Raw genomic sequence first — 26,655 nt, 5'->3', positions numbered from 1 at the left:
AGCTGGGGCCTCCTCCAAGCCTCACTCCCCTTGGCCTCCTGACCCCCCAAGTCCAACCCTTAATACTGCTGTGGGATTGCAATTTTCATTTTCCTCTTGCCCTTCAAGTTGCCCTCGGTCTCTTCTTCCATTCATTCATCCGCTAAACCTCACGGTAGAGGAGCTTCCTGCGGATGTTGTGCTTGAAACAGTGCTTGGAACATAGGAGGCACTTAGCAAATATTGTTGATTGATTCTTAGTTTAGATGAATTAATGAATTTTGCTGAAATTAGAAATTTGGAGAATAAATATTTTTCGGAGCAGAACAGTATATGTTAAATACACATCTGATGTATACAGGATTACTTCAGAACAGCGGTCAGCAAACCTGCTCTAAAAAGGCCCAGAGAGCAAATATTTTAGTCTTGTGGGCCGTATTCTCCCTGCTGCAGCCGTGGTAGGCACGAAAACAGCCAGAGAAAGGACGTAAGTGAGGGAGTGTGGCTGTGTCCCAGCAAAGCCTATGTACAGAAGTAGATAGTGAGTCAGTTTAGCCCGCTGGCCATAGTTTAATGACTATCTGTTTTAGGTAGTAAAAGTAAGCAGACTTGGATTTAGTATTTCCTTCTAGAGAGAGAATCAGTGTTTTGGTATGGTATTAAACCTTTGGCATATCCTTCTAGACTTTTTTCTTTACATGCACACGTAAATATTCATCTTCCACAAAGAATATCTAGGGATGATCTTTCTGTCTTCCTGCCTCAGATAAATAGAGGCTGTGTCTTGATTTTCCATGGCTTCTTTGGAATTCCATTGCATGGATATGTCTACCGTTAGGCTCTCCGGTTATTTCCATGGTTTTCTTTAGAAACAGTGCTGGGTACATATACTTTGTACCTAACTGTTTACGCATATTCTTGATTATTTCGTTCAGACAAAAACCCAGAACCTGATTTGATGGGGCAAAGTGTGGGCATTGGTTTAAGGTTTTCGTTGACTTGCCTTGTTAGATGATGTTTAAAAAACCATAAAAATTCAGCCCTTCCACGTCTAATGAAGACTCAATAGGCTTGGTTTTGTGGGAAAGGGACAGACACTGATTTCAGGCTTCTGGCTGATACTTGCTTTGAGGGAGTGAGCTGGTGGTAACATAGAGTAGGTTCTTCCCACCATGCAACCAGGGGTCCCTCTCACCCTGTCCCCCAGGCTTTGCTATTGAAGGCCCCTCCCAGGCGAAGATTGAGTATGATGACCAGAATGATGGGTCATGTGATGTCAAGTACTGGCCCAAGGAACCTGGCGAATACGCTGTTCACATCATGTGTGATGACGAAGACATCAAGGACAGCCCATACATGGCCTTCATCCACCCAGCTGCGGGAGACTACAACCCGGATCTGGTGAGTCTGTCTGTCATGTTTCTGTGCTCTCTTCCTGGCTCCTGGCCCTCTCCGTGGTACCCAGAGAGTGAGCTCAAGCAGCATGTTGAGGGACGGCAGCAAGGGGCCATGTAGAGCTTAGGAAGGACACTGGTCTGAGTTGGAACCCTGGTAGTACCGCTTAAGTATTTTTCTTTTCTTTTCTTTTTAAGATTTTATTTGTTTATTTGAGAGAGAGAGAATGAGAGACAGAGAGCATGAGAGGGAGGAGGGTTAGAGGGAGAAGCAGACTCCCCGCTGAGCAGGGAGCCTGATGCGGGACTCGATTCTGGGACCCCAGGATCATGACCTGAGCCGAAGGCAGTTGCTTAACCAACTGAGCCACCCAGGTGCCCCCACTTAGTACTTTTCTAATGCTGGGCAAGTCACTTAACCTCTCTGACTCTTGATTCTTTTTAAAGTGGGAATGATAGCAATGTCTGCTTTCCAGCGTTTCTGGGATGATTCAAGGAGCTAACGTGCATAAAGTGCCTAGCTCATGCAGGGGGCTGCGGAGGCTGCTCTTCATAAATGAAAGGTGTTCTTTTTCTCCCCAGCTCCCTTCTCTTAAATTGGAGCAGTGTTTCTAAGAGCTTCTGTCACACTCTTAGGAGGCCGATAAGCATCGAGTCTGAGGCAGGCTGGCTGCTAGGAGGAAGCCTCCACACTCCCATGTGTGCCGGCTGCCCTGGCCCACACAGGCGGCTCTTCGTAGGCTGGTGTCGGTCTGGGCCGGTTGCTATTCCTTGTTGGCCAACGGCTGGTCCTTTGTTCTCTCTGGAAGCTGTAAACCTTTGGAATGTCTGTGGTAAAGGTTCTGAGCCCCCTCCATGTGGGAACATTGAACCTGGGCATGGCTGGAGGTCCCTGCCCTGGTTACTAGTTGTCTATATCTGTTGGGAATAAGGCATGGAGCCCCAGGTTAGTTTGGGGCTTGGTTTTCGAGAGTTTTCTTCCTCCTGGGAGGTTAATGATACTGTGTTTAATTTCTGAATTACAACCTACTTGAGCATTTTCCTTCCCAAACCATCCTGTTACATAGGTACTGTGAAACCAGACACAGGTGGGTTTGTTACCTTGTTCCCTGGTCACTGGTTGTTATAGAGGGGGTTTCGTTGGGGCATTGTACAAAAAAAGAATCATTATTCTTTGCCCCAGGTCCAAGCATACGGGCCAGGTTTGGAGAAATCTGGGTGCATTGTCAACAACCTGTGTGAGTTCACCGTGGATCCTAAGGATGCTGGAAAAGCTCCCTTAAAGATATTTGCTCAGGTAAGTTTCCAGGGGCCACCTGTGCAGGTAATTACCAGGAGACACGATCTGTCACTGTAATGGCAAGTTGCTCAGTTCATCTGATCCTCAGTTTATTCATCCACATATTGGGAATCATAAGAATATTTATTATTAAATGGGATTCTAATATGTAAAGCGGGGTGCTTTTCTCATTTTTATGATTTGTATTCTTTGGAAACAAGGCTTGATTTCAGATTTCCCTGTACATGTCCTTCAGTGTGGTTAAAGCTACCTAGGCCATGACAGGAGGTTTGTAAATAAGAATTTATTAAATATGTTTTTCTAATTTAATTGAATTTGGCCCAGGAATTTAAATGCAGGAATTAAAATTAAGAAGTACTTTTTTAAAAAATTTATTTATTTATTTTAGTGAGAGAGAGAGTGTATGTGAGCACATACCTGAGTGAGGGGAAGGGCAGAGGGAGAGAGAATCTCAAGCAGACCCCCGCTGAACATGGAGACTGATGCCAGGGCTTGATCTCTAGATCCTGAGATCATGACCTGAGCTGAAATCAAGAGTTGGACACTTAACCAACTGAGCTACCCAGGCGCTCCCAAATTAAGAAGTATTGAGTGGCCATGGCTTTCTATTAGAGTCATTTGCTCTTATGAAAAACAAATAAATACAGGCAGTGTTTTATCATTTGTGGTGATGGCATATCATAGTTCCATGTTTTGTTGGATGGGTGGTGACCTTATGGTCTTGGGAAGCCATGGCGGTGCTGTTTGATGAAGACCGTGTGAAGTCCAGTTTCTCTTCTTTGCCCCTGCTCTTTTGCAGGATGGGGAAGGCCAGCCCATTGACATCCAGATGAAGAGCCGGATGGACGGCACGTACGCCTGCTCGTATACCCCGGTTAAGGCCATCAAGCACACCATTGCTGTGGTCTGGGGAGGCGTGAACATCCCACGCAGCCCATATAGGGTAGGTTGTGAAGAATAATCCTGGCCATTGTATGAAAAAGCCAACTCCTATGGCGGGTCTGGGCTCTATGCTAACTAACAATGTTTCACTGGGTCCAAGTGGAGGAAAACTTGGTTATAACTTTCTGCCGTGTTCTTTTTAGGTCAGTATCGGGCAGGGTAGCCATCCCCAGAAGGTCAAGGTGTTTGGGCCAGGCGTGGAGCGAAGTGGACTGAAGGCAAATGAGCCTACTCATTTCACAGTGGACTGTACTGAGGCTGGGGAAGGTGAGAGGGGGCTTCCCCCAGTGTGGTAATTGCTGCTCCTTGAGGAAGCATGTTCTTTCTGGAACATTCGAAGGACAGTGAACTTTAAGCCAGAAAGTAGTGCACCTGAATAGGGAATTGTTCATCTAATGAGCGTCTGTGGCAGTTCCTTGGTGATCTTTGCTAATCCTCCATTCCTCCTCCAAAGCCCTGACTTAGCACCATCCCTTTGTCAGGCTTGTTACTGGAAACTTCCCAATTGCTTTTTTGGGGTGTTAGCTGAGCTGAGCTAGAAGCGATTGCATGGGACATGCTGTTTCTTGTACCCTGGTGCGCTCATAAGCTGGTCTGTTCCAGGTGATGTCAGCGTTGGCATTAAATGTGATGCCCGCGTGTTAAGTGAGGATGAGGAAGACGTGGACTTTGACATTATTCACAACGCCAACGACACGTTTACGGTCAAATATGTGCCTCCTGCTGCCGGGCGATACACTATCAAAGTTCTCTTTGCATCTCAGGTGTGTGTTTGGACCTGGGTTCTTTCTGGCCACCTGTGTGCGTATTTCCTTTTTTTTTTAAAGCAATAGGGCAGTGTCTTGAGAATTCTGCTCAGGTTTTCCTCTCTGGTTCCTGAAAACCATGAAGGGGGGAAAAAAACAATAAGCAAAAAGCACCCAGAACTAAATTATTGTCATTTTCTAACAAAAGTGAGGCACGGTGTATTCAGTGGTTATAGCAGGGCTCTGGCAGGAGACTGGTTTGTTATAAACACTTGTAAAGTTTTTGATTGAAATGAACTTCTAGACGTGTTCTGCTTCGACTGCTTTGAAGTAATGGTTTTGGCCTTGACCCCTAAACTTTTACAGGGAGAGGAGCTTTGAACTTTCAAACTGAGCTCATATTTACTTATGATAGGTGAGGATAAGGCGAGTGGTACCTAAAATGGAACAGTGGAATCCTGGTGATTCAAATTAACCTTGCATAAGGATAGGAATGTCGAGAGAGAAAGTTCTGTGCCTGAAGGTGTTGGTCTTGAATTGACTTCATCCAGTTAACCTGTTCTGCCTTTATTCTGATAACCTGCACCATTGTGAAGAATTATAATCCTTGTATTTCTGATCAGCTCCTCCCATTCCCCAAACCTTAGCTCCAAGCTGTACCTGAGGACATGTCCTTTCGCCCAACCCTATATGTTATTGTCATTTGGGGTTTTATTCTTGGTAGGATTTTTTGCGTACTAAGTATTCAACTTTGGTGTGAAAGGCTCAGAGTTTTCAGAATCGTTTGTAGGAAACCTTCCTTCCGCTGTGCACTAAGCAGGTCAAAGCCTGTGATGGAGGGGTCCAGGCATTTGTAAGTGACCTTCGGTGGCCCCTACCTGAGGCTCGAGTACAAAGACTTGACCCATGGGGATGGAAGTTTGCCCGCCGCCCGCCAGAGTCAGAGAGGTCTCCCCCCCTTGCGTTGGGCAGAAGGCTAAGCTCTGGCAGACGATTCAGGGGCTTTCCTACTGAGATAGTGTCTCCCCTACAGGAAATCCCCGCCAGTCCTTTCAGAGTGAAAGTTGACCCTTCCCATGATGCCAGCAAAGTGAAGGCAGAAGGCCCGGGGCTCAGCAAAGCAGGTAAGAGAGCACGCGGAAGAGGCCATCCCGGAGGCCTTCTGCGGGCCAGTGGCCAGGGGCATGTTTGGTCCGGGGACCTTGAGGGCCTCGTCTCCACCCAGGGCGGGTGTTCTGTTGGGAGTCCCATTCAGCAGGGGCAGTGCTCCTGCCCGAGCTGTTGGCAGTGCTCTGGCCCCCGTCGCCAACCGCCTTGCTAGGGCTGGTGCCGATGAACCTGTCAGACTGGTTGTTGAAGAGTGAAACCACGCCAGTCAGGCCTGTCTCCTCACTTCATGGTCTATCCTTCCAGGTGTGGAAAACGGGAAACCAACCCACTTCACGGTCTACACCAAAGGGGCTGGAAAAGCCCCACTGAACGTACAGTTTAGCAGCGCCCTTCCTGGAGATGCCGTGAAGGACTTGGACATCATCGACAATTATGACTACTCCCACACCGTCAAATACACACCCACCCAGCAGGTAGGGTCCTTCCCATTGCCCCTTCCCCCTCAGTGCTGGGCTGGGCCCTTTGGACAGCAAGGCTCTGATCTGTGCTCTGTCGAGGTGCTCCTCTGTGGGTGAAGGGCTCTCCATGCCTGTCATTTTGAGCCTCTCCAGGAGCACTGGCAAGAGGCCTGGCTGGTTCTGTGAGGCGGGCCTGAAGGTTCCCCTAAGAACAAGCAGGAAGCTAGAGCGGGAAGCTAGCCTGACTCTCCCCATCCCCGCCTCCCACCTTCATTTTGGCTTTCAGCAGAAACAGGGAGCTCTTGAAATTTGGAACCTAGTATCTTCCTCTTATTCCACACACTCGCCCATCCTTACCAGCTGCCCTTCATTCAGTCTTAATTACTCATAGGGGAGGAAGGGCGACGCCTTTGTGTTTTCTTGCTGGCCCTTTATATAAGGTGGTAGAGTGGGTCTCTCTCAAAAGCCAGTTCAGCCTTTAGTCCCTCAGGCCTGAAATACTATCTAGGGCCCCAGATTGTCCTCTTACAAAATTCAGAAACACACACAGGATGTTACGATCCAGGCCACTTTGCTCTGATTATTTTAGGCAAGAAGCACCTAAAAAATGACCTCTCTGCCTCTCTCTGTGAATTCTTGTTTAATTTGTTCAAAATTGGATTTTGCTTCATGGCCATACCTCTGGGGTGTGAGGAACAGGTAACCCAGAAGAAAAGCCTGGATTTTACTATTTTTTTTTTTCAAGAGTTTATTTATTTGAGAGAGAGAGGGAGAGCAAGCACAAGGGAGGGGGTCAGAGGGAGAAGCAGGCTCACTGCTGAGCAGGGAAGCCTGATGCGGGACTTGATCCTGGAACTCCAGGATCATGACCTGAGCCGAAGGCAGTTGCTTAACTAACTGAGCCACTCAGGTGCCCTGGATTTTACTATTTTTTATGCATAGCATTCTACACGGTCATTCGAACGTCTCAGATTTTTTCTTAATACACCCGACCCTTAAGGAACCTTATAGTGTAGGTGCTTTCAGGTCCTGAGGAAAATAGTCCCCCTTCTGTGAGGTACTCTTTGTAGGAGTACAGGGGGAATGCTTTCTGTAGAAACACCACCCGAGAAGCATCCCTCCTGCCTGGCCCTCAGTGAGGCGCTGCCCAGAGTCTAGTGGGAAGGAATGAGGGGTACGGTGAGGATGAGGGGTGTGGTGCAGGTGTCCCCTTGCACTGGGGGCTACATGTCCTTGGAGATGGACTCTTTGGCGGTGGGAGGGGTTGTCTGGGGTGAGTCAGTACAGATGTGGTCTCTTACATCCAGACGTCCTCCTTCCTGTGGTTTTTGTTTTTACCTTAATGAGGGGTTCATTATTAGTGATGGTAAAAATACTTTTGTACGTAGAATAACCTTTTATCATCAGGCTGCTCAGTGCTAAGTGGGTAATTATTTTCCTGCTGACGCTTCAGAAGGCTGGCGGGAGCCTCACCATTGGGAGCACTGGCTTGACATCATCCTTGTTGCCAATTCTCCACATTCCTTAGGAGGAGGTACCAGAAAGCTTGGCCACGCACACTGGTCAAGGTCACAAGGTCTTAGACTCTTCTAAAAACATCTTGCTTTGTCCTCTATCTATAAACCTTTTTGGGTTTTGGCTGAGCTTCTAGAAAGTAAGTTGCAGACATTAAGACGGAGTCAGGTTTTGGCCTGCACCCCCAGAAAGGGCTTCAGAACCTGTTGCCATTTGGGGCAGAGGTGGAGGCTAGAGAGGGAGGCTTCTTAACTTCAAAATCACACAAGGTCAAGTTCATCCATTTCTTGGAGAACAGCAGGTTTGTCGGCAGGCTCAGTGGCTGCTTGGGGCTTTGCTCAAATGCCGCCTGTCTTATGTCCAAGGAGCCTGGCAGAGTCCTGGTATCAGTCCCTGCCTCCAGTGTGAGCGGTGCCTCTCTGGTCCTTCTTGTTTAGCATTTAGAACAAGATTTATGGTTTCATTTTTTGGGCAAGTTGCAGTTCTACATATTTTTCTATGGCAAAGAAAAAATTGAATTTCTTCTCTTGGATGATGAGTTCCCCAACAATGGGATATCATGTCCTATATATATTTTTCCCTCCCTAGTCTTGAGCACAGGGCCTGATGCTGTAGGTTCTCCACATGGATTTATGGCTTAAAGGGTGAATACACAGAGTGGAGCTTCTGCTCACAAGCAGAGAACTTTGTAGGGACAGTGGGGCCAACACATCCTCATGCACCTTTGATCTCTCTTTTCTGAAGAGCGGCATACAGCTCAAGATTGGGTTAAATAAGCTTGCCTTTTGAGATGTGCCCTTGGATGTGGTTAAGAGGCCTGGGTCAGGGACGCCTGGGTGGCTTAGTCGTTGGACGTCTGCCTTCGGCTCAGGTCATGATCCCAGGGTCCTGGGATTGAGCCCTGCATCGGGCTCCCTGCTCGGCGGGAAGCCTGCTTCTCCCTCTCTCACTCCCCCTGCTTGTGTTCCCTCTCTGTGTCTCTCTCACTCTGTCAAATAAATAAATCTTTAAAAAAAAAAGAGGCTTGGGTCAGCCCAGAAGGCCGTGCCCAACATGGAGGCAGGGAGGATACTTTGAGGGCTGGTGCCCAGCACCTTCTTGTTGTCATTTTAGGGAATAACAGGCTGGAACTTTCTAGAAATGTAGTTGTTTGGTGTATGGAAAGATGGCAATGGGTCCTGGCCCAGGGGGAGCGTGTCGCCCTCAGAATACAGGCCGTGCTGTGTGAGGAGCTGTTCCCTGCAGGGTCTCTGAGCCACAGCTTGATGATGCCCACTGACCTGCAGTGGACCAGTCACGGTCATGTCGGAAGGCAGTGGTCAGAGCTCGTTTTGCCTTGATGGGGTGTCACTTGTTGGGTTGGGGCTTGAGGATCCTCCCAAAGGTCAGACAGAAGGCTTGATTTTATGGAAGGGAGATCGCACAATGCCATATTCGCCCACGGATTTTGCCTTCTGTGCTTTTGGTTGTCTGTGACCTCAAGGGACTTCAGTCTCTCACCCCATAGTCCCTCACGTAGAGCGAGCACTTTGAGAAGCTGGTGGCAGCAACTCCATGACCCGCCAGGTCAGAAACCACTGGGAATCGGCAACCCCACCTACTTCCTGGGGGTGCCTCGAGGAGACCGTGTGGGTTCACTGAGCCCCCTGCCTGCTCCGGAGATCTCTGGAGGAGGGGGCTGTGGGTGGCTCACTTGATCCTGTCCTCACCTGAGCTCTCGGGTCAGAGTCTTACATTCGTGTGTTGTGCAGGGTGGGGTTAAGGTCTCAGAGGTGCAGAGGGGAGAGAATAAAACTGTCCTGCAGTCAGCAAGGCCGTGGTGAAATGCACCAGAGGTCATTGCTCCGACATTCCTGATGTCACCCCCCCCCGGGGGAAAAGCACAGTCCGTTCCTTAGCTGGGGCCCAGAGGAAACCTTAAATGCTACAGCCCATTGCAGGTGTAAGTCCCTTAAGATTTCTTCCTCCCCCTTGTTAGGTTATTTGAGGTAGAGTTCATTTCCTCTCTGAGTTTTTGTTTTGTTTTTTTCATAACTGGTAATGAGAACACACTTTCTTTTATGGGATGGGTAGGCTTAACTGAAAGAGGATTTTTCCCTCTCCTGTGGCACTCCAGAGACGCAATCAGAAGACTTCCAGGGCTGGTGGAGAAGGTTTTTCCATGACCCATGGTCAGCCGTGAGGCCTCTCCCTCAAGGAGTTAGGGGCTTGTGGGCAAATGGAAGCTTGGGACGAGCTGGCATGATGGGAATGCCACGGTGGCTGAAGCCACGAGTCACTCCCTGACTTCCTTATTACAAGGAGGAGACCTGTCCTGTCCTGGGCTGGCTCTCAGCTTTTTTGGCTCGGACCTGTGCACGTTCTACCATGAAACGTTACACCCTTGAGGCAGGGGGCCAGTTGGTTTGTGTGCACTGCCAATAAATCCTGGAGAATCAGTCCTCCCTCCTTCATTGATGCAACCAATTTTTTTTCTTGGCTTTTGCCCCCCCTTTTTTTTATTATGAAAAGCAATGTGAGAAAATATATGTGGGCCAAAAGCTACACCCTTTTAACACTTGATCACTGACAGCTTTCACTAGAACCTGAATTCTGGTGAGCCCCCCGGATTCTTGGGGGACATCGTCTCTCCCTCTACGGCCTTTCACGCTATGCCCGGGGTGTTTGAGGTGAGGGAGAGCTTCATCTACTGAGATAGTGGGCTTTAATGGAGCCTGGGTTTGGCAGGGAAGGGAACTTAGCCGCCAGGAGAGGGGAAGCCAGCAGGGTGTGGGCCGGGACTGGCCAGAGGAGAACCGCCCTGCACATGCGGTCGTACGGAGCTCCCATGGCCCCCGGGGCTTCGAACAAGGGGCCTGCCAAACCCACAGGCAGGATTCCCTTCACACTTGAAACTTTTCTTTCCGTGACATAGATGTGGGAGTTTAGAGGCTGCTTTAGTGTGCAAATCCCTTTCACAGTCTGGTGGCCTGAAATTGATTTCCGAGACATAGAAAAAGCTGGTTTTGTTCAGTGAGAGGCTCCCATAGACAGCAACTTTACCCGTGGCCGTGATCGGATGTGTGCTGGGCAGGAGGTAGTATGGCTGAGCAGCTGGGACACGGGTCTGCGTGCTGCAGTTACGAGGTTCAGCTCTCACACTACCAGGCATGTGATCTGGGAGAAGTGACTCTACCTCCCTGAGCTGTAGCTTCCTTTCCTGGAAAAATGGGGACAACAGTGGGAACCACCCCTTCAGACTAGTTGGAAATTGAGTCAAGGAAATGCTTAAAAGCACGGCATACAGTATGCTTATTAAGTCGCCCCTGTTGTTCTTAGCTGTTCTGATTTTATCTCACTTCTCGCTTGTTTTTGCCATGGGGCCAGAAGCTTAGAGAAATACGTCTGTGGTGTTTCTAAATCCACTGGAGTCAAGTGCCCTGTGTCTCTGGAAGAATTAAAGATCTAGAAGACAGGTTTAAACAACAAGTTAGGGGGCACCTGGGTGGCTTAGTTGGTTGAGCATCTGCCTTCGGCTCAGGCCATGATCCCAGAGCCCTGCTCTTGCTCTTGCTGAGCGGGAGCCTGCTTCTCCCTCTCCCACTCCCCCTGCTTGTATTCCCTCTCTCTCTCTGACAAATAAATAAATAAAATCTTTAAAAAAAATAAAATAGGGCGTCTGGGTGGCTCAGTCGTTAAGCGTCTGCCTTCGGCTCATGTCATGATCCCAGGGTCCTGGGATCGAGTCCCACATCGGGCTCCCTGCTCGGCAGGAAGCCCGCTTCTCCCTCTCCCACTCCCCCTGCTTGTGTTCCTGCTCTCGCTATCTCTCTGTCAAATAAATAAATAAAATCTTTAAAAAAATAAAAAATAAATAAATAAAATAAAGATAAACAGCAAGTTAGATGTTGGTGCCCAAAGGTACCCTCGGTTTCCTCTCGTTCCAGGGCTGCATGCAGGTGCTGGTGACGTATGGCGGCGACCCCATCCCTAAAAGCCCTTTCACCGTGGGCGTGGCCGCTCCGCTGGATCTGAGCAAGATCAGAATTAATGGGCTGGAGAACAGTAAGTGCGTGGATGCAGGGGAAACGGGTCACTGAAGACCACCCACCGGGGCCGCCAGTTAGATACCTTTCACAAGACAATTTGCAGGGAAGCAGCCTCTGCCATAAGAGACCTTGCAGTGGGACGGACGTGGGTGTGAACTGGGGCCATGCAGCGGGGTCGTTCTGGGACCTTACCTGCCCTAACCTCCCCGAGCCTCCATCCCCTCATCACACAGTGGGGGAGGGGTGGTCAAGAACACTGACATTTGTGGGAATATTTTGAAAGGTAAATGAGCTCATAATTCAGGGGCTGGCATGTTGTCAGCCTTCGGTAACTGCTGCCATCACAGTGGGATTGTTTTCATTGCAAAGAGAAGTTGGGACGCATTGCTTTCTGGTGACTTTGTACTGTGCTCGCTGTCCTTGGCCATGGGATCCACATGAGGGTGGACAGTAGCATAAAAGCCAACTCCCTGGCACTCAGAAACTGTGACTCTGATGCAACCCCCACCCCCACCCCGATATTCCTTTGGCTTGGTAGGTATCTTGTTAGCGTAAGCTCATCTATTTTAAAATGTTTTCATTTGTTGTATTAGGGAAAATTCCAAACATACAAAAGTAAAGACAGTAGAATATAAATACTGATGTACGTACCGCTCAGCTTCAGAAGTTCAACACATAATCATAAAATTCTGCTTTTTACACAAAGTAAGGCATAAATCCATTTTCATCTTTTTTTTTTTTCCCTAAAGATTTTATTTATTTATTTGAGAGAGAGAGAATGAGAGACAGAGAGCATGAGAGGGAGGAGGGTCAGAGGGAGAAGCAGACTCCCTGCCGAGCAGGGAGCCCGATGCGGGACTCGATCCCGGGACTCCAGGATCATGACCTGAGCCGAAGGCAGTCGCTTAACCAACTGAGCCACCCAGGCGCCCCAAATCCATTTTCATCTTAAAAAACACCGTTGAGAGTAAACTCCACTCTCTCCATCACCTCTTATTCTTCCTGGGGGGAATCAGGGTTATCTGTTCAGTGTCTGTCCTTTCAGACTTTTTCTCTACATCTGTATGGGCACATGCGCCAGCAGCAAATATTCGGCAGTGTTCATTTTGCATTAAAGTCATGCCTGTACACCCATATGTTTGCAGCCTGCCTTTTGACATGAGCAGTGCATCTTGGAGAATATTCACACCTCTGTCCCCTCGTTGGCACGATCTGCCATGTGGCTGAAGCCTGGCCACACCTCCGTAGCATGCACACAACACACCTCGTTTCAGGGTCACGTGGGGCTCAGTGCATACCCCCTGGGCAGGCCTCTTTGGTCTCAGTGGACCATCAGTGAGCACCTTCACTCATCTGTGACTCAAATGCACAAGTTGTGAATGAGGCCACCTCCCAGCTCTGGGTTCTCTGAAGCTGTCCCTGGAGGGCAGCCAGCTCTGAGCATATGAAAGTCACTGGCCAGTCCTTTCATGTGTCTCCTCATTGCTGCTTCCTCTAAGACACCTAGGGCTTCAATCCCAGACCAGGAAAAACACAATGCCGATTAGGAAAAGCCTTTGGTCCATGGTGCTCCGAGGCCGCCTTGCTTGTGGTTCGGAGGTGCTGGTCTTGGGAGGCCCCATACTGCCCTAGAGTCAGGATTTCCCTGGCTTGTGGTGAGAGCCCTGTGCTCGCAATGCTGTCATTTTGGTTCAAAGTCCTTTCCCTTTTTTTGTCAAATACAACACATGGGTTTTCCATGGCCCTGCTTTACAGAGACCTTTCAAATATCGGCGCAGTACAGAGAGTCAGTTCTTCAGACTCACTTCGGTGCCCCTGCATTGGCCAGCTCTGTGACTTTTGCCTTGTTGGCTGTGGGATTAAATTTGCTTCCAAGAATTAGTAAATAAAACATTGGCTTATGGGAATGTTTTGATAGAAAGTTAATACCAAAAGTAAGTAAAGCAGAGAGGACAGTGTCAGATTATAATTTACTAGTTGGCAGAGCAGATTGTGGGGTACAGTAAATTTATGTGTGAGTCCCACCTTTGTGGTCTGCTGCGTACAGCACCCTGGACACATTCCTTAACCTCGGAGCCTCAGTTTCCCCATCTGTTAAAGCCATTGGTAACTAATAAATACCCTATAGTGTTGTGGTAAAAATTAAAGGAGGTGATGTGCTGTACTCAGGCCTGGGGATAAAGTGCAGTCATTAAGTAACCAATCATTATTGGTTTTTAAGTAACCTGTCATTATTGTATCAGTAAGTGTCAGTCAGCTATCATTGTTATTAATATCATCATTAGTTAGTAGCTGTTCTTATACTGGTTGTTATTCAAGGAAATGCTGATTATCCTGACTCAGTCTTGCTTCTTGTCCTTGGTATCCGCCCTTGCTTGTTGCCCAGGCTGAGATAATGCCTCGTGTCCCGGGAACTCTCATTGTTCTGCTCTCAGCTGTTCTTGCTGCTGAGAAGGGCCAGCTCATCACTTGGGCGTGTCCCCCTTTTCCAGGAGTCGAAGTTGGGAAGGGTCAAGAGTTCGCCATCGACACAAAGGGGGCAGGAGGCCAGGGGAAGCTGGATGTGACGATCCTGAGCCCCTCGAGGAAGGTTGTGCCTTGTATGGTGGCGCCTGTGGTGGGCCGGGAGAGCAGCACGGCCAAGTTCATCCCTCGGGAGGAGGGGCTGTATGCTGTAGACGTCACCTACGATGGACACCCCATGCCTGGGAGCCCCTACACGGTGGAGGCTTCACTGCCACCAGATCCCACCAAGGTCAGCTTTCGTTTCTGTACCGGGACTTGTCTCCTATCATCAAATAGAACACGGGAGTCCTTCACTGATCCTGCTTGACCAAGGCCTGTAGAAAATCGTTTTCGGAGGAAGGTCCATTCTCAACGGCTGACAGAAGTTTTCTCTCCTACAGTTCAGCCGGAGGGGTCCATTGGGCAGCTGGGTGTCCTCCCCACTGCTCCTCTTGCTCTCTGGCGGTGAGGGAGTCCTCTTCCCTGCGTTCTGTCCCCTTCACTTGTTAGCATAATAACAGCACTCGCTTCACCGTGAGCCTGTAAGGGTGAGGTGAGAGCGAGCCGGTGGAGGCCTCAGCCCCGTGTCCGGCACGCAGGGTGAGCTCACCCTGCAGAAGCGATACAGCTCAATATCAAAATATATGAGTCTCATTATCATTTCTTCTTAGTATAGCCCCAAATCAAGGGTTTTAGAGTATTTTCTGTGGTCTGAACGACATGAATCCTATAAAACAGTCTTATTTGGTGAGTCAGAGATGAAAGCCCCATCCCCACCCTCTTGTAAAAGCAGTTTTGTTTATTCGTTTGGTTTTTAAATTTTTGTATTAGACTTTAGTTTTTTGTGGCTTTTTTAAAATATATTTTTAAAAAGATTTATTTATTTCAGAGAGAGAGAACGAGCACAAGCAGGGGGAGCAGGAGAGAGAAGCAGGCTCCCTGCTGAGCAGGGAGCCCAATGCGGGGCTCGATCTCAGGACCCTGGGATCATGACCTGAGCTGAAGGCAGACACTTAACCGACTAAGCCACCCAGACACCCCTAGACTTTAGTTTTTTAGAGCAGTTTTAGGTTCATAGCAAAATGGAGAGGCGGGTACAGAGATTTCCCTCCTACCCCCTGTGCCTCCCCGTTACCACCATCCCCCAGCAGCACGGTGCATTTGTTCATACTGCTGAACCTGCACTGACAGCCTGTTCACCCCAGATACATAGTTTACAGGAGGGTTCACTCGGGGTGCTATGCATTCTTTGGGTTTGGACAAATGTATCATGACACATACCCACCACTCTAGGGTCATGTTTTATTATGGGGAGTTTGTTGAGGGAGGTGTAGCTGTCAAAGCAACAGGGAAGTCCATAAAATCATCCTACGAGCATTCAGCCCCGAATGTGTTTGTGAGATGAGACATCAGGTCTCCACCTCTGGCCCTGTGGTTCAGAAGTGGTGGGCACAGCAGGACGGGAAGTCACCCCCCCATGCTCCAGAGGACCACGCCTCTGTGCTGTGGCTTTCGGTGTTGACTGAGCTCACAGGCGTGTCTCCCTCTCGTAGCCGCTCGAAGCCTGGATTGCACTGTGGCTTTGGCTCGGTGTCGGTCTGACACGAGGTAGACCCCAGGGAGAAGGGCCCCTCGAGTGAGAGGCAGCTCAGCGCTGAGTGCAGGCTGGGGTGGTAATTAGGGCTGGCCGAGGCAGAGTGTGACTTTTATTCTCTATTCAACCAGGTGAAGGCCCATGGTCCTGGCCTTGAAGGTGGTCTCGTGGGCAAGCCCGCTGAGTTCACCATTGACACCAAAGGAGCAGGCACTGGAGGTCTGGGCCTCACTGTGGAAGGTCCGTGCGAGGCCAAAATTGAATGTTCTGACAATGGTGATGGGACCTGCTCCGTCTCTTACCTGCCCACAAAGCCTGGGGAGTACTTTGTCAACATTCTCTTTGAAGAAGTCCACATACCTGGTTCTCCCTTCAAAGCTGACATTGAAATGCCTTTCGACCCCTCTAAAGTCGTGGCTTCAGGACCAGGTCTCCAGCATGGGAAGGTGGGCGAAGCCGGGCTTCTGAGTGTTGACTGTTCAGAAGCGGGGCCCGGGGCCCTGGGCCTGGAAGCCATCTCAGACTCGGGAGCAAAAGCCGAAGTCTGTATTGAAAACAACAAAGATGGCACCTACGCGGTGACCTACGTGCCCCTGACTGCCGGCATGTACACTCTGACCATGAAGTATGGTGGTGAGCTGGTGCCCCACTTCCCCGCCAGGGTCAAGGTGGAGCCCGCCGTGGACACCAGCAGGGTCAAAGTCTTTGGGCCAGGAATAGAAGGAAAAGGTGGGTTTCAGAAAAAAAAAAGGGGTGGGGGGAGGTTGCAAAATAACTTGGGACTTAGGGGTCACCAGAGACTCAGAGCTGCAAACAGATATGCCCACGGGGGCCAGGTGGGGCATAAGAAAACACCCACCTGTGCTGTCGGTATCAGGAAGGGAGGGACCACAGCAGAGGGGGTGAGCACGTGGCATTTCTGCTGCCGACCCTCGCTTTGTTTCTCCAGGGGGAGCAGGGCCCAGCACTGCCTGCAGATGTTCCTATTTTTCTGGCAAAGCCAGAAATCTTGATTTTTACGTGGAAATTCAAGATCTTTCACTAATTGAAAAGGTTTAAAACGTTGTGCTCTTACCATACTTGCTGCAGAGTAGATCTGTCTTTTCCTTTTAACCTGTCCTAGAGCCCCACCTTTGTCCAAATAGTGTGCAAGGAGTCGTGTTGTCACAGGGTGGGGGCTTCCACAGGCCACCCGGGGAAGAAGCAGCTTTTGCAGGGTGGTGGCAGGGGGAGGTGGTCATTAATACTCTTGATTTGGAGAGTCAGAGAAAACAGCCGTCTGCTGTCCCTGAACTTAGACATAATGTACCTAAAGTGCCGAGAACTCTGGTTCTTGGATTTGGTCCGAGGTCCCGGGTATTCGTGATGTTCTCCTCTGTGTGATTGCTCCGCAGACGTGTTTCGAGAAGCCACCACCGACTTCACGGTCGATTCACGGCCCCTGACACAGGTGGGGGGCGACCACATCAAAGCCCACATTGCCAACCCCTCAGGGGCCTCTACTGAGTGCTTTGTCACAGACAATGCTGATGGGACCTACCAGGTAGAGTACACGCCCTTCGAGAAAGGTGAGTTGACTTCTTGGACATGACCATCATTCAGAGCTATGCTGGGTCATTTCCTTTGGTGACTGGAGCTCACTCCTGCCCTATGTGTCTGGCCTGTCTCAGCAGAGGCACGGACAGAGTGACAGGGACATGAGGAAATCTTCCCCAGCAGAGCCACTGTGCACTCAGTGCCTGACGTGCTGGCCCTGGTGTGTTACATCTGGGCCAGGGTTAGCCTCAGGCTCCTCTGAGCAGCTTATGACTGATGTCTTGGCATAGTGCCCATTTGTATCTTTTTTTTTACATAATTACTTTCTTGAATATTAGCAATTACTTAAAAATTTGATAAATCATGAAAGGATAAAGAAAAAAATAAAAGCACCATATATTCTCATTACCTGGTTATGTGATTCGTATAAATATTCTGGTATAGGTATATTCAGTCTCTTCAGGTAGATGCATGTATATTCTATTTCATGGATTTCCTTTTATCTCTTGGCTAATGACTGGAGGAAGTTTTTTCCAAAACAGGATGGTGCATTTAAGATGACTTAACTTGAATACAGACTTAGTGATACTTGCTTGGGGGAGAAGCCTTGCGTGTTGTGTATGTGTTGGGGATGGAAGCTATGTGGCTGCCAGATGAACAGAAAGCATAAATAGCTATATTTTTAAAAAATCAGATCATACCAATATTGTACTATTTCTTTAACCTGCTTGTTTCCAATAACATGGGCCAGCGGATAGATGTGAGTGCTGGATGAAACTCTGTAGGAGGGACTTATTTCCCACAAGTAGATGACTCCTGTGCAAATATGTTTCTGCTTGTCATTTTGAACAGGTCTCCACGTAGTGGAGGTGACATACGATGATGTACCCATCCCACATAGTCCCTTCAAAGTGGCTGTAACCGAAGGCTGCCAGCCCTCTCGGGTTCAAGCCCAAGGACCAGGATTGAAAGAGGCCTTTACCAACAAACCCAATGTCTTCACCGTGGTTACCAGGTGAGCAAGGCCCTGGGATCTGTGTGTTGACTCTAAAAGGAGTAGCCCTGGGTAGTTTGTTTATTAATTTATTTTCTGCCTTCTTGCATTCTTTTTTCTTTTTTATTCAAATCTAATGAATTAACATCTAGTGTATTACTAGTTTCAGAGGTAGAGGTCAGTGACTCACCAGTCTTATATAGTACCCAGTGCTCATTACATCATATGCCCTCCTTAATGTCCATAACTAAAGGAGTCTTTTTTTTTTTTTAAGATTTTATTTATTTATTTGAGAGAGAGAGAGAGAGAGCGTTGTGCGCACACGAGTGGGGGGAGGGGCAGAGGGAGAAGCAGACTCCCTGCTCAGCGGGGCTGATGGCTTAATGCAGGGCTCAATCCCAGGACCCTGGGATCATGAACCCCAGCCAAAGGCAGACATTTAACCGACTGAGCCACCCTGGCGCCCCTCTAAAGGAGTTCTATGGGTATATTCTACGTATGTGTCCTAGTCTCCCAACTTTTGAGAGGCTTTTTTTTTTCATGGTATATGAGGCATTTTCTTTTGTAGAGACTTATGCTACAGAGAGAGGCCAAGTATATTCTCAAAAAGTACCAGAAAGGGGGCTCCTGGGTGGCTCAGTCGTTAAGCGCCTGCCTTCGGCTCAGGTCATGATCCCAGGTCCTGGGATCGAGCCCGCATCGGGCTCCCTGCTCAGTGGGGAGTCTGCTTCTCCCCCCTCCACTCCCCCTGCCTGTGTTCCCTCTCTCACTGTGTCTCTCTCTGTCAAATAAATAAATAAAATCTTAAAAAAAAAAAAAAAAAAAAAAAGTACCAGAAAGCCCTTGGTTATTGTCCTAATGTTGCTGAGCAAACCAGAACTAGATGGCAGCTCCTTAACTAGATAATGCAGAAACATACAGTCCATTTCCTAGTTAAGTGAAATATTAGAAGTCGTCCTACTAGAATTGGTCACAGATGCAATTAGATGTGAAAAACCAGTGAAGGATAAGCATTGGAAAGGGGGGATCAGAGCTGTCTGTATATTACATTGTTGAGAAATTTTCAGTAGTTGAGTCAGATTGGCTAACTGGGATTGTTGATAGAGAGATTTTAAATAATTCTGGCAATAAGTAGACTAGCATGAACCACTAGTACCACTTCCCTCTTTTTTCCACCCTTTCCAGAGGGGCAGGCATTGGTGGGCTCGGCATAACTGTTGAGGGACCGTCAGAGTCGAAGATCAACTGCAGAGACAACAAAGATGGAAGCTGTAGTGCTGAGTACATCCCCTTTGCTCCAGGGGACTATGACGTTAACATCACATATGGAGGAGCCCACATCCCTGGTAAGCGATCCCGCAGAAAGGTACCCAAAGAATAACGATTTGGCATGAAAGCAGGTTTCATCTTGCTTATCTCTGAGTGGGAAAGAGAGTCTGAGATTTGCAGTCGGTGCAAAGGGAGAACTTTCCTTATGGCTGTATCTCCAAGAATATCCCAACTTCCAATAGGACCGGTAACCTGGCAAAACGCATTGGCTTGGCATTTTGACTGGAAATCATTCACGTGTTGGAGGACCCAGTTCTTAATTTAAGGGAAAGCTGATTTTTTTTTTTTTTTACAAAGGTGAAAATCTCCACTTTATTCTGTGGTTGGTTCTTCTTCACCTTATACCTGTTTTCTTATTTTCTGCTTTTCATGGACAGTCCTGGTAGCCGAAAGAGACCCACAAACTCAAATTCTTATTTATTAATTTCTTTTCTAGTTCATGATGTAGTATATACACTTGCTGTAAAGCAGAGTTTGTCAGGTGCCTGGCTGGCTCAGTCAGTGGAGTGCGCAACTCTTGATCTCGGGGTTGCGTGTTTGAGCCCCACATTGGGCGTAGGGATTACATAAAAAAAATCAGATCTTTAAAAAAAACGAAAGCAAGGTTTGTCATCCTCAGCACCATTGACATTTTGGGTGGGGTAATTCTTTGTTTTTGTGGGGAGGGGGGCTATCCTGTGCTTTGTAGGGTATTTAGTAGCACTCCACCACCCCTACCCCCCTTCATTTTGGGACAACCAAAAATGTCTCTAGATATTGCCAAGTGTCCACTCGGGGACAAAATCACCTCTAGTTGAGAACCACTGCTATATATGATTGGAACAATGAGAAATATGACTTCAGTAACGAAGGGCCCTCCGACTTTCATGCTCCAGGGGGAAGAATCTCCATATTCTGGTTGTGTTTAATGAAATGGTTGCCATTCAGCAGCACACATCTAGATGGGTAGATGACTGTGGTATAGTGTGGAGACAAGGACCCCGGGGGCTGGGGCGCCTGGGTGGCTCAGATGGTTAAGCGTCTGCCTTCGGCTCGGGTCATGATCCCAGGGTCCTGGGATCGAGCCCTGCATTGGGCTCCCTGCTCGGCGGGGAGCCTGCTCCTACCTCTCCCTCTCCTCCCAACTCCGGCTCTCTCTCACTATCTGTGTCTCTCTCTCAAATAAAATAAAATCTTAAAAAAAAAAAAGACCCCGGGGGCCGCCACTGAGTCAGCCTATGCCTGTCTTAGGTATGGTGAGAAAGGGCAGAACCCCACCCCAAGACTCCTGGGGCAGGAAGAGCCTCGGATGGGTCAGGGTTATTCTTGCCCTGAAAGCCGTAAGCCAGGATAAGACTAAGGGAGAAGGAACAGACTTGAGGAGCTTGCTTTTGGGTTTCTGGATTGATTCCCAAAAGCTGGAGTGTGCATTGACCAAACACTGCTGAATCTGTAGACATTTCCTCCTTATTACATGCACATGTGCACACAGACTCACTCTTCCCCTCACATTGGTCAGAAAGCACAGACATTCAGCTCAAATTAATGCCACTCAGATACTCATTTAAGCCTTAATTTTATGAAGGCTTAGATTTTCTTAGAAGGCTTTCTTTAAGTTTAAGAAAAACTAAATTGGTAAATTTCTTCTCAAACTTGTCTTTGCAGCTGATCATAGATTCTTAAATCCCTGTCAGCACCAGGCAAGGGGAATTCAGCCATGGACAAGACAGTCAAAGCTCTTGTGCTCTGGGAACTTCCTGTCTGGTATTTATGCAGCTTCTCGTGATTACTGCTACCAAGAAAGAACAGGGCGCAGTGACAGAGGACAGAGCCATGGGTATTGGGGGAGCTTGGCAGTTTCGAAGTGGGAGGGACGGGAGAGGAGAGTGCAGAGAACAGGTGGAAGGCTGTTGTCAGGAGAGATGACGTGGTAGCTCCAAGGAGGCAGGTGCAGTGGAGAAGAGCCTCTCCTGGTCATGGATACAGCAACACTGTTCCGACTTTAATGGGAAGGTCTGGCTGATGCTTTCAGCTTTGGAAGTCCCCTTGCAGAAGAGGGTGAGGGTTTGGGCCCCCATGGATGACCCAGGAGCATGAAGCAGGTGGCCGTCTTTGAGAATTACAATAAAAAGAGACCCATTTGGGCTTTTCTCATCAGAGGTAGACGGTACATCCTTATGTTTCAGATATCTGTTGCCGCTCAGAGCTTCTTCCAGCTCCAGGCCCTTCTCCAGGCAGATATTTAGTAAAGTGTTGGTTGGTTGTCTTAGTGTTGGGCTTCTTAGTAAGCTAACTCATGAGGCGTTGCTATGAAACATTCAGCAACCTGCTGGCTTCTCATTTGCTTTCATGGGGATTTTCACTGGTTAAACATTAGTCCAGTGTTTCCTGGCCTGGTGCAAACCCCTAGTGGGGTTATTTTTGACCAGGTATGCTGTCCTCCCCTCTGTGGCATATTGGTTTCCCCTGGTGGGTCAGCTGTGGTCAGCTGGTGGTGGCTTTTAGATCAACTGGATCCACTGGGAAAAAGTGCATCAGGAAGAAGAGCTGCTGTGGCTGGTTTTCGATGTCTGCCTGGGGCACAGAACGGGGCGACAGGGAACGCTTGGTATCTGCCACCGTGGGTCTAAAGTTTTCTTGTTAGTTCTTGGCTGTCCTCATGCTACGTATTCAGACCCCTTCCAGTAGAAGCTCTGACTTGGAAATTGGCCTCAGAGGTAGTCCATCGCCATCACCTGCTGACACTGAAATTCTCAATCGTTTCTCTATGAAATGAAGCTCCCTTTTGTTTCCCTAAACCCCAGCCTGGAGGGTGATGTTTGTCTTTGCCAGGGTCAGCCATTTATTTCAGTTAGTGGAAAAATTTGATGCCATTGAAACCCAGCTATTGTTAAAAAAACCAAGGCCTCTGTTCTTTGTGTGATCTTTTAATTTACCACCGTATTCTACAACAGATAAATTTGGGGGGATGCAAAGCAGAAGACACCTGAGTTTGTGTAGCGGTTAGAAGTTGTTGATTTTGCCAGCCTCCTTGGGAGCACAGGGACTCCTGTGCACAGCAGGAGGTGCATGTCGCCCCTTGGTGATGGACTTGGTAGCCCGAGGAGGCATGATGCCAGGGACACTGGGGCTCCGGTCTCTGGCTCACCTCTGCGGAGGTCTTACTTAGTCCCCATTGGTGGGGGAATCCCATGAGGGACCCTGGCCCAGCCCTAGTTTTTCTCTTCAGTGCTTCTCTTGCAAATCCTGATCACACAGCATTTTCTGTTTCCTTGGTCTTTTTTTTTTTTTTTTAAGATTTTATTTATTTATTTGCGAGAGAGGGAAGGAGAAGACACACAGAGGGAGATGGAGCAGCGGAGCCCACTGCGGGACTTGATCCCAGGACCCTGGGATCATAACCTGAGCTGAAGGCAGACGTTTAACCGGCTGAGCCACCCAGGTGTCCCTGTTTCCTTGGTCTTTAAAACCAATACCTTCAAAGAGTCGGAGGCCCCCAGTGTCACCTGTGGGGTCAGCCATGTGGGAGGACCACAGCTGACAGGGAGAAAGCAAGGCTTCACCCAATGGCCAGGGAACCAAGTAGGCCATTCGTGGTGGGAAGGTGTGGGCTACATTGTAGGGTAAGGACTCCAGGAAGCCCTCAGGAGCCGTTTGTGGAGAGGATATTAGATGTGGGCTGGAAGGCCTCCCTACCTCTGCAGCCCTCTGCACTCCTTCCTCCCACCCCTCAGCGTCCTCCTTTGGCATCTTCAACAGCCTGTCTTCTCCCTCGCCTCCAGGCCTCTGCACGCACCCGTCACTGTGCTTGAAGCCCCTCTCCATCTGCTTCCCTGGGTGCTATCTCCTCACTCTCTGGTCTCAGCTTAGCTGTCCGTGGAAGGTTCCTCTGGCCTCCTGAAGACGAGATTCGTTGCCTTCTAAGTGTTCCACCAATGCTTGTACATGTCCCCAGCATCTGTTATTACATGTGATGCCATAGCTCCTTGTTTGCCTTACCCTTCTCCCAGCACTGTGGGTTCCTACAGGGCCATTAAGCACTCTGGGCCCAGCACGCGGCAGGCACGATGCCTGCACGTGGTGGGTGCACGTGGGAGCACACACAGAAAGGTGGGAGGCCCTGACTGAGGTCCAAACAGGGGAGGGCCCCTGGGGTGCAGTTCTGGGTGCACACGAGGCAGGTCACCTGTCACTAAGTGAGCCGTGCTTAGAATCCTGTGACTTCTTTTCCAGGTAGTCCCTTCAGAGTTCCCGTGAAGGATGTCGTGGACCCGAGCAAGGTCAAGGTTGCTGGCCCCGGGCTGGGCTCTGGTGTCCGAGCCCGCATCTTACAGTCCTTCACAGTGGACAGCAGCAAGGCTGGCCTGGCCCCTCTGGAAGTGAGGGTCCTGGGCCCACGAGGTGAGTGTGCATCCTGCCTTCCTGCCAGCATTCTCCTGCCCCAGGTGAGGGCAGCCGTGACCCGGTGGGCACTTGACTTTGGAGTTTGGTTGTGAACTTAAAATTGAATTTCCTAAATTACTTTATTGCTCCATATTCTAGCTAAACAGGAGAAGCTCCTGCTTTTATTTATTTTTAAAAGATTTTATTTATATATTTTGAGAGAGAAAGTGCACCCAGGCTCACGTGTGCACATTTGTGAGTGGGGGGAAGGGCAGAGGGAGAGAGACAACCTCAAGCAGACTCCCTGCTGAGCACGGAACCCGCTGAGGGGCTCATTCTCATGACCCTGAGATTAAGACCTGAGCCGAAATCAAGAGTCAGATGCTTAACCGACTGAGCCACCAAGGCACCCCGAAACTCTTGCTTTAAAAAGCAGGCAGATCTCTTATTTCTCTAGTGTTCTTTCCCCCATTTAATAATATGGCTCTAAGTGACTTTTTAAATTTTTTTTTTTTTAAAGATTTTATTTATTTATTTGACAGAGAGAGACACAGCAAGAGAGGGAACACAAGCAGGGGGAGTGGGAGAAGCAGGCTTCCTGCGGAGCAGGGAGCCCGATGCGGGACTCGATCCCAGGACCCCGGGATCATGACCTGAGCCGAAGGCAGACGCTTAACAACTGAGCCATCCAGGCGCCCTGACTTTTTAAATCTTTATTTTTCTTTCTTTCTTTTTTTGTAGAGAATCTTTTTTTTTTTTTTTAAGATTTTATTTATTTTTCAACGGAGAGAGAGACAGCGAGAGAGGGAACACAAGCAGGGGGAGTGGGAGAGGGAGAAGCAGGCTTCCCGCTGAGCAGGGAGCCTGATGTGGGGCTCGATCCCAGGACCCTGGGACCATGACCTGAGCTGAAGGCAGACGCTTAACGACTGAGCCACGCAGGCGCCCAAATTTTTATTTTTCTTAAGTAGTGAGATGAAGCAAGTAGTATTTGGGCTCTCACATGTATGTCTCAGCATTGGTGAGGTAACTGGGGTTGGTCTGGAATTTGGGTGGGCGATGGGTTTGGAGGTGATAACTCTCTTTGAGGTGCCTTGGTGCCCATGTGGAACACACCCCATATATCTGGAAATGACAGATATGCAGCCCATATGACACATGGCTTTGTCATTGTCCCAACTTCCTGGAGGGAGAGGGTCTCTTGGGGATGGCCTTTGTTGACAATTTGGCCTGCCCTGTTGGCAGCCTGGAACTGGGGTTTGATCTGACTAGCAGGCCATTTTGGGACAAAGCCCTGAAGTGCATTGAAATTTACCTTATTTGGTAGGCAATCACATTTCCTCTTCCGGCATTGAAAATGTGCCATTCTCTCCCTAATTTCTTAAATTATCTGCATGTTTCCCTAGTGATGTGTTCGTGGCTTTACAGAAGTGGCAAATGGGGGCTTCCTTCTTTGAAGAGGAACTTTCTACTTAATGGGGTTCAGCAGGAGGTTATGCCCTTTGAAGCTCAGGGCAGATGTGGTTTGAGGGAAATGAGGTCATGGGGCTGGAATCTGATTCTGCATAGTTACTGAGTTTTAGGACCTGTGTGTGTGTGAGAGAGAGAAAGAGAGAGGGAGGGAGGGAGGGCGCCTTTACTTAGCTATCTACCTCTATTTTATTATTATGGAGGACTCGGAAGTAACCGCCTTTTAATTTTAGCTGATGAGACGGATTCCCAGTCATGGCGCAGCCCCTTGAAAGCCATTTCAGAGTTCTTTAAAGGTGACCCGAAGGGTGACTTTACGGAGACAGGTTTGCAATTTCTTATTGGCTGCTGCTCTAATTTATGTGACCTGAATGCCTCTTGCTGGCCTCACCCCTGAAATTCCCTTGTTCCTGCCTCATCTGCTTTGCTTAATGAGTATGCCGTGCTTTGCTTAACCTATCCTGCAGTTGACCCATCCTTGATGCTCAAGTTCAGAAGCAGGATCTGGAATCTACCAACCCAATGCATGCCTTGATTATGCTTTAACACATTCTTTAACCGTTCCCTGCAGGCATCACTTTGAAGAGTCCCCTCCACCCCATGAGATTGGCACCCTCCCCTGCCCTGCACCTACACCCAGCCTGCTGGTGCCATAGTGGTCTGTGCTCAACGGTGGCCATAAGTTTGATTGGCCAGCCCATCGGTTAACTTTTGCTGTTCAGAGTGGTGGACTCTTTGGCCCTTCCTCAGCTATAAAGTAAAATTGCCACATCCCAAGCATGCCTCACCAGCTTGAAAGGGGATAGCATGCCTGCAACACGTGTCTTCACACAAGCAAGGGCAGTCTCCTTAATTATACTCAAGGGCTGACAGAGTGTACTTTAGCCAACAGAAAGCTAAAGGTGTTTCTTGGGGTCATTTCTGCAACCATGAATTAGGGATCCTGTCTCCTGTGATTTCTCGGGCCTCTGATTATGGGCTGCCTACCTTTATGTTTCTCATCAGTGGAAGACAATAGCTCTTGGGATTGAATGTGCTCCTGTTTCAAACTCAGCCCAGGGTGGAGTGAAGGAGAGTCTAAGCAGTTCTCAGACCTCTCATTTCTGTTCTCAGGCCTGGTGGAGCCGGTGAACATAGTGGACAATGGGGATGGCACACATACAGTGACCTACACCCCATCCCAGGAGGGGCCTTACATGGTCTCAGTTAAATATGCTGATGAAGAGATCCCTCGTAGGTAAGCTCCTGACAAACCAGCCTGAAGCCCACCCCTCTGTGGGATTGACCAGCACTGTCCTGGTGATCTATTTATCCATTCATTTATCCATCTGTCCACCCACCCATCCATCCATCCATCCATCTACCCATCCACCTACCCATGCATCCACCTATC

At 48.9% G+C, this 26,655-nt stretch overlaps 1 protein-coding gene across 4 annotated transcripts in view; it reads left to right on the top strand.

Annotated features, from left to right (window-relative positions):
- FLNB (filamin B) overlaps positions 1 to 26,655 on the top strand; it is a 142,890-nt gene that overhangs the window by 81,191 nt on the left and 35,044 nt on the right. For 3 of the 4 annotated variants that reach the window (XM_044921341.1, XM_044921340.1, XM_044921339.1), the window contains exons 12-26: positions 1,187 to 1,380; positions 2,557 to 2,670; positions 3,473 to 3,616; positions 3,759 to 3,882; positions 4,219 to 4,379; positions 5,395 to 5,485; positions 5,775 to 5,944; positions 11,371 to 11,488; positions 13,965 to 14,227; positions 15,703 to 16,300; positions 16,966 to 17,139; positions 17,960 to 18,122; positions 19,287 to 19,447; positions 23,643 to 23,810; positions 26,376 to 26,499. In XM_044921341.1, the coding sequence (XP_044777276.1) occupies positions 1,187 to 1,380; positions 2,557 to 2,670; positions 3,473 to 3,616; positions 3,759 to 3,882; positions 4,219 to 4,379; positions 5,395 to 5,485; positions 5,775 to 5,944; positions 11,371 to 11,488; positions 13,965 to 14,227; positions 15,703 to 16,300; positions 16,966 to 17,139; positions 17,960 to 18,122; positions 19,287 to 19,447; positions 23,643 to 23,810; positions 26,376 to 26,499 (2,767 nt within the window). Of the gene's footprint in view, positions 1 to 1,186; positions 1,381 to 2,556; positions 2,671 to 3,472; positions 3,617 to 3,758; positions 3,883 to 4,218; positions 4,380 to 5,394; positions 5,486 to 5,774; positions 5,945 to 11,370; positions 11,489 to 13,964; positions 14,228 to 15,702; positions 16,301 to 16,965; positions 17,140 to 17,959; positions 18,123 to 19,286; positions 19,448 to 23,642; positions 23,811 to 25,495; positions 25,589 to 26,375; positions 26,500 to 26,655 lie in introns of all 4 variants that reach the window. The other variant, XM_021694902.2, reaches the window with a different exon arrangement.

The sequence above is a fragment of the Neomonachus schauinslandi genome, chromosome 1, assembly GCF_002201575.2.
Source record: "Neomonachus schauinslandi chromosome 1, ASM220157v2, whole genome shotgun sequence".
Classification (NCBI taxonomy): Eukaryota; Metazoa; Chordata; class Mammalia; order Carnivora; family Phocidae; genus Neomonachus; species Neomonachus schauinslandi.
Note: the sequence above shows the minus strand (reverse complement) of the source record. Positions and strands in the feature narration are given on the sequence as shown.